Consider the following 7647-nt stretch of genomic DNA (forward strand, 5'->3'; position numbering starts at 1 on the left):
TCAACAAATATTAACCATCAGTTTTAGACTCAAAGACAACAGTGAAAAAACCATGTCCTTATAAAGCTTCACTCTCATGAGGGAAGCAGACAACAAATAATAAATGCAAAGTGCAAAAGAGCCACATCACACACACACACACACACACACACACAGACTCTCATATGCCAATAAATACATGATCAGATTATTTGATAGAGATGCTCCAGCTGAGTTTTATGCTTCACAATAAAAGTGTTAAAAAATAGTTTTTAACCCAAAAATAGATGACTGGTTCAAGATGTGGCACATATACACAATGGAATATTATTCAGCAATCAAAAAGGATAAACTCAGGCCATTCGCAGCAATGTGGCTGGAAGTAGAAGGAATTGTGCTCAGTGAAACAAGCCAGAAGGAAAAAGGAAAATATAGGATGGTTTCACTTATAGCAGGAATACAGGGGAACCAAATAAGACATCAGTGTAAAAAAAAATAACAGTATAAAACACAACAAAGCAAAAACGGACAATTATAAATCAGAGACATACTTCAGGGAGGAGGAGGGAGAGGGATCAGAGGGGTGAGGGAGGAGCACAGGGGACTTAGGTGATGGTGCATGAGTGCATTGGTGGAGGAAATCATGGGGACTATACCGGGAGGGGGGGTGGAGGGAAGCAAATATTGTTTAAAAATGAACAATGATGTAAAAGATTAAAAAAAAAGTATTAAAAAATTTTAAAATATATATAAAAATTCTGGAAAAAGAGTTTTTAAAAAAATCCTTACAAATAAAAAACATCACCAAAGAAGTAAAAAATATTCCATTAAAAACATGGAGCGTGGGCCTTCCTGGTGGTCCAAGGGGTTAAGATGCAACCTATGAAGCAATCCACAGCCACTGCAGCATGAGTTCGATCTCCGGCCAGGGAGCTACCCACCTGGCGCAGCAGACCTCTCCTGGCTCGCCTACTGCTCCCCTTAGCAGTGTATTTCAGTCAATCTGCCTGTTCTGTTCCCCACTCTCTCTCTGGTGAATCCTCTCAACCCCACACATCTGTCCTGTACCCCAGTTCTTGTATGCATAAATAAATCTTTTAAAAAATGGAGCTTGAGAATGTTGTTTTATCTTAATAATGTTGCCACTTTAAGATATTGTTTTACTTAGTGCTGCTATTAAAACACCAGAATTATGGCTTTTATTGGTGAGTAAACAATGTTACATCTGAATCTCTCTCCTCCTATGAACATTATTTCATTATATCCTTAAAACAGGACATTAGCAAACATTCATTATTACAGTTTCTGGAGCTCAATCCATTATGAGGGAGATAGGGTAAACGAGGAGGCAAAAAAAGAACAGGAAAAGTATTTTCAGGTGTTACCCATCCCTCTGGGGAAGCCAAATACTTTTGGTCTTTCAAAAGCTTTAAACTTTGGGCCTCCCTGGTGGTGCAAGGGGTTAAGCACTGCACTATGAAGCCAACTGCAGCCTCTGCAGCATGACTTTGATCCCAGGCCAGCCAGGGAGCCAAACCACATGGCAAGGCAGACCCCCCCTGTCTCGCCCACTGCTCCCCTCAGCAGTGTACTTTAGTAGATCCGCCTGTTTTGCTCCCCATTCTGTCTCTGATGAATCCTCTCACTCCCCGCATCTCTGGCCTGTACCCCAGCTCTTGTATGCATAAATAAATAAATCTTTAAAAAAAAAAAAAACAGTGACAGTAAAAGTTTTAAATTTTGCCTAATATCAACCTTTTTTATATGTTCTCCTTTCAACAATGGGCCCTGGTCCACCCTCAAAGACCCCTAAAAGCAAGAAGAGAGGAAGCAGAAAGGAGGAAAATGGTGGTGGAGAATGAGGAGGGGTGATTTTATACTACAGAGAGCTAGATGACTTCACATGCAACCTGGTGACCTGGGATCAAACCACAGAGGCCTAGGTTTGACTTAGTGCTTACATTCATCCGCTTAAACAAAAAGGGTAAGATTCACCCAATGAACGTTTATCACTCTGTCCTGTTTCAAAGCTATAATTTGTAAAGCAGTAGGAAGCATTTTGAGATTAGATATGTGTGCTTATCCTATTGAAAATTTCAGCATCCTAATAACCACAACCCCTTATCGTTAATTCAATCTCCATTTGCAATACATCTTTTCTTAGGTTATCACAATATTCTGATGAGATTGTGAAGATTAATATTACTTGCTTTTTTATAATGGGAGCTATTAAGGCCCAAATTTCCAAGGGACAAAGCTGAAGTCACAACTCTGTCCCTGGAACAAGCTTTGACAATGGTATGCCTGTCCCTCCCTTGGGTCCCACCCACCAAAACCCAGCCCCTCGCTCAAGACCAAAGGCATGGTAGATAGAAAGAGTGCTGATTTGGGATTTGGGATCAGAAGCCCTTGCTTAAAATGATTTCCTTGCCAACTTATTTTCTATGTACCTCTGAAAAAGTTATTCAGTCTCTAGTCACCTCAGTTTTCTCAAGTGCAAAATGGGGTAACATCTGTTCTGCCTACTTCAGAATGCTCGGGAAGAACAGCTAAGAGAACATGCATGCCACATAAATGTCATGCATTATTCAAGGTCCAGCCAGAGTTCTACTGAATTCCTTCCAGACTTTCCATGTAGCCTATACTGAACTCTCCTGCTCTACACTATTTATCTCAGCACTTACATTCTTACTTAAATACTTCTAGTCAAGACTATCTTCCCTCCACAGAGCCCAGCACAGTGCTGCAAGCATAGCAGTGCAATGAACTGGAGAAGCTGAGTACAATCTGATGCTCCTGGTACCACAGTGCCCATATCTTGTAGAGATGTTTTAAAAATATTACCTATGGTATATCATTCATGTTCTAATAAGAGTACTCACCGAAAGGCTGTTTTTTCCTCTTTAAAAGAAAAGCATACTTGGTGTTAACCTCTAGAAGAGACCAGAAAGCATGGCCCAATCACAGAGAAGATTCCAGAGACTCCCCAAGTCAGGGGAATCCTGCCAAGGGTCTCCAGGGAGGGAAAGCATTTTCCTCGTGTATTCTCCTTACATTAAGAAGACCTCATAGGGAAAAATCTTGCTGGGCATATTTGCAAACTCAGAAGTCCATGTTTGATTGTTGTAGGAAATAGGCATCCTAAAGGCTTTCACTTCTAGGGAAGATGCGTTCTATGCACACAGAATATTTTCCAAGATAGTGGGGTGGTTTCATGACAGCTTTCCCACAAAAACCCAGCTGGTAGCACTTTACCTGATCTTTGTAAACCAGCCTGCTGGGGGATGGCCGTGGTTTGTCTTTAAATGCGTAAGTGGCCACTTGCTTCTTTAATAGTTCCATGAAGTCAGGGGGCATGTACTGGGGAAGATCATTTAGTATTGGATTGTTTCTTTGCACAATAGGTGGCTTTCTCCTTCCTTCATTTTTAAAATTGTAGGTTGTTATCACTGGATTTAATAGGGATTCTTCAATAAAAGTTTTCAAATGGTACGTGCCAGGGATAGGAGTATTCTGTGGAAAATGGGACATCAATTTTAAGATCAGTGTATAAACCAGTAACATCTCCTAAAGCCCTGACTGTCCTTAGAACACTCCTACATATTTCCCTTTGTCTTAAAGTTTAATAAGTCTATTTAATAAGATTCTTAAAGTTTAATAAGATAGTCTATCAAATATAATAAACAGGGCCTCCCCAGTGGTGCAAGGGCTTAAGATGCAACCTATGAGGCTATCCATAGCCACTGCAGCACGAGTTCAATCCCCCGCTAGGGAGGTGATCCACATGGCACAGCAGACCACTCCTGTCTCACCTGCTGCTCCCCTCAGCAGTGTATTTCAGTCATTCTGCCTGTTCTGTTCCACACTCATCTCTGGTGAATCCTTTCAGCCCAACCCCCCCACACCTCTGGCCTGTACCCCAGTTCTTGTATGCATAAATAAAAAAATCTTTAAAAAATATATATAATAAACATTCTTGGTCGAGCATATTTCCAAAGAATAGTGATTATTTCCTTTCTAAGATAATAGCTGAATTATAGCCAATGGGTTCTGTGCAAAATTGAAGTTTTAACTTTTAAAAGATAGTTTTAGGGATACCTAAGCTTGAGACTCCATTTGGCTTTTATTTCTGGCCTTTCACTAAGTGAGACTATGCAGAACAGTTTTTTGATTAAGTGTAAGTTATTCTACTTTGCTTAGTAGATGCATAATGGTTATTTCTAGTCCTCAAGTGGGAAGCTAAAGGATAGTAGCACGACACTGAAGATGAACCAGCAAAGCACAGTCTAATCAGTTCAATAAGAGGTTTGGTACTTTCAAGTCACAACCACAATGTGGCTGAACATCTAGACCTGAAATTTTAGTTATTGCTTTTTTTGTGGCCTTCTTTCCACTGAGCACTCAGCCCACATCCATTATCAAAATCTGTGCTATTCCAAGAAGGCTTTGACCATTGGGGTCCCTCTGTCCTTGAGGGGTGTTGATAGAAACTATTTCTGCAATATAGAAACGTCTCTTGAAAGGAGGGTCTTCTGGTCATTGTTCTTTTCCTGTATTACCGTCTGGCTTTCCCACACTGACAATGTTAACAAGTTAAAGTTAGCACAGGTTCTATGCCTCTAAGCAAGATTAAAAACTGAAACACCTTGCTGGAATTCATGCTTTTTCTTTCTTGTGCAATCTCACCAAGATTATACACTACGTTGATCTTACCTAGATATTCTGTGAAGCACAAAGATCCCTAGTCATTTTACTTTTTCAAGCTTTGACTGCATCAAAATTTAAAGTCATTCATAGGCTGATACTAAAATTTTAATTATGAAATGAGGCCCAGGTAGATCTGCACTGCTTTCTCACAATTGTTAGTGACTTAAAAAGTTAAAGCTGATTAAAATATCTATGTGAATATAAATAATTTCAATAGAAAAGACTGAAAATATGGGCCTCCCCTGGTGGCGCAGCAGTTGAGCGCTGGGCTGTAAAGCTGCCCGCAGCCTCTGCAGTGCCAGTTCGATCCCCAGGCACGGGCGAGGGTCCCACATGGCGTGCAGACCTCTCCTGCCCTGCCCGCTGCTCCCCTCAGCAGTGTGTTTCGTCGGTCTGCCTGTTCTGTTCCCCACTCTGGCTCTGGTGAAATCTCTCACCCTCTGCGCTTCTGACTGTACCCAGTGCTTGTATAAATAAATAATTTAAAAAAAAAGAAAAGGCTGAAAATATACATACTGTTAATGCTATTCTCCACCATCCTTCTCTTTCAAAAGATGATGCCTTCCTGCTTGGTCTCTATTAACAAACACAAAATGTGCTTATTCATTTGAGAAGTAATCCCCGGAAGTTAAATATAACTTTAAAACATTTACTTGAAGAAAGTAACAACTGTACCAAATTGGTTAACCTGTATTTAAATAAGTTACATAATAATTTTTGCCAATAATATTTAAGTTGCTATTTAATGATCTTAAATGCTTTTAGTGCTTAAGGGCTAAAAGTCCCTCTTGGGAAAATTAGAGTAATAAATATACCCATCTCACAGAGATGTCGTAATTGGTTATGACAAAATTTGGTGTCCTTAGGAAGAAAAGAGTTGTGTAAATCCAAAATTGTATTATAATTAAGGTTTATGGTTCAGGTGATTGTGCTGAGACCTCGAGGTAAAAGTATAGTCATCAAATTAATATGGCCTTGGAATATAAATTCCCAACGATATGGCAAATGTTGAAACTATTTCCTGTATTTACATAATCAAATATGTACCATCTAAATATGATATAGCCAGTTGGTTCAACTTTCCAGCTAGAGTCTAAGGAGGCAGAATGATGGAGGAGACACACAGATTGGATTTGAATTCCAGCTCTGCCACTTAAAAACTCAGAAGCACTAGGCAAGTTACTTAATCTTTAAAGAGCCTCAGCTCCTCATAGGAGTAGAAAAACAAAGCTCTACCAGGGTTGGCATGAGAATCAAGCACTGCATGTATACAGGGTCGCACCTACAGCCAGTGCCAATAAATGGTAGCTTTAACATCTCCGCTACCAAATTAAGCAGCACAATATTTTGGTATTCCTGTTTCCAAGGAAGCTCTTGTCTTCCATACTAAGTACTCTATAGCCATTTTTTATTCTTCCTCTTTTGTTTCAGCCTCACTATCAACAGAAAACAGTTCCTTTTAGTATTTTTCCTTTTGTGCTATTTACACTAGGTAAAATCACATAAGGATTGAGTTCTACTTTCATTTATAATGCTTTTGTTATTACAATGAAATATGGGCTATGTCAAGCAATAACGCATTAAAAATAAAAAATAGTAAAACTGATATAATTCATTCCTCCTGTCTAGCAACCTGAGTACCCTTGGGCTTTGGTTTTACTATGAAATGTTTGCTCTAAAAATCACTGCATCATCCGCACTAACTCTGATTTTCTTCTTACAACTATTCCCTTATAAATTTATGTTGAATTTCTGTTGCATATTTTGAACTCTCTCAGGCAGATCAAGACAAGTCTTCCACTCTACCTAGGACCAGGAAAATAACCAGACCTGGAAGGAGGGAGGCGTATACTTGATATACCTAAAGGAACATAATTGGCAGCTGCCCTTTTGTTTTGCCCAAGGCAAGTGACCAAACTCCACCCCTCTACCGTTTTAAATTCACTTTATGGGGAAAGACAAAAGATAGGTTACATGCCCCTCACCTAAATATATTAATATTTAAAAAACAAAGGTGGTTTCAAATTTTTATAAATACTGTAATAGAAGGCAGAGCAAAAAACGTGTCTGATAGACTTAAGGAAGGAAAAACCCATTCTCTCCGCAGATGGAAGGGAAAGTGAAAGAAATTTAACCTCTTAAAGCAGTTGTCCAGAGCAATTAGCAGTGTGGGGGAAGAAGGGGGGAAAATACAGAAAACAAAGGCTGAATGGGAAGGACGAGGGCGCAACAGGGAAGAGGAAATGAAACAAAGTAGAAGTCAAAGATCAGGAAGAAAGGCGGCAGGTGTAGGTAGGTAAGATGGCAGGGAGAGAGTTGTGGAGAAAGAACTAGAGCGGCGCAAAGATTCAGGATCGGAGGGGTGGAATTTTGGGCAGATGAGTCCAGCTAAGAGAGAGCGGGGGTGGCCAGCGGAGGCCGACGGTACAGAGCTCACGACCACGGCCGGTTGGACCCCAGGCCTTCCCTTACTGCGGTGGAGGGGATGCTGATGACTGACTGGTCCATGGCGGCCTGGTCCCTCCCGCCGCCCAGTTGGAGTCGGGTTGCCAGGAGGCGCCAGCGTCCTCCCGCTCCGGAGCGCGCGCGGGCCCGCCGGGTCTGCGGTGGGGGGAGGGAGGCGCGCCCAGGCTTTGGGCCCCGCGTTCAGCCTCGCGCCGAGGACGGTCACGCACACGTGTGGTAAGAAAACCTGGAAGGCTCAGGAGTCGCCAGGTTGCTCTCGGGTAAGTGTCTGTGCCAACGGAGACTTGGAAAGGTGACTTGTAAGGGTTTGGGTGTACCGAAATCCCCGGCAGCCCTTTCCAAACCACCCGGCTTCTTGCCCCCAGGCAGAGAGAGGTAAACTAGGTAGGCATTCCTGGCTTTAAGGCAAAAAAAAAAAAAAATCAGCCTTGGCATCTACTTTTTAAGATTGTTCCTAAGCGACTAGATGTAAGTTCTGGGATTTCACTTGTTTTG

General features: G+C 41.4%; 1 protein-coding gene across 1 annotated transcript in view; it reads right to left on the reverse strand.

Annotated features, from left to right (window-relative positions):
* Positions 1-7194, reverse strand: part of STPG4 (sperm-tail PG-rich repeat containing 4) — a gene marked incomplete at both ends in the record, with an annotated part of 32248 nt that extends 25054 nt beyond the window's left edge. The window contains 3 exons of the mRNA XM_084234783.1: positions 3235-3492; positions 5203-5262; positions 7159-7194. Coding sequence (XP_084090909.1) covers positions 3235-3492; positions 5203-5262; positions 7159-7194 — 354 coding nt within the window. The remainder of the gene's footprint in view (positions 1-3234; positions 3493-5202; positions 5263-7158) is intronic.
* Between the last annotated feature and the right edge of the window lie 453 nt (positions 7195-7647).

This window comes from Talpa europaea, assembly GCF_964194135.1.
Source record: "Talpa europaea genome assembly, chromosome: 6".
NCBI classification, from domain to species: Eukaryota; Metazoa; Chordata; class Mammalia; order Eulipotyphla; family Talpidae; genus Talpa; species Talpa europaea.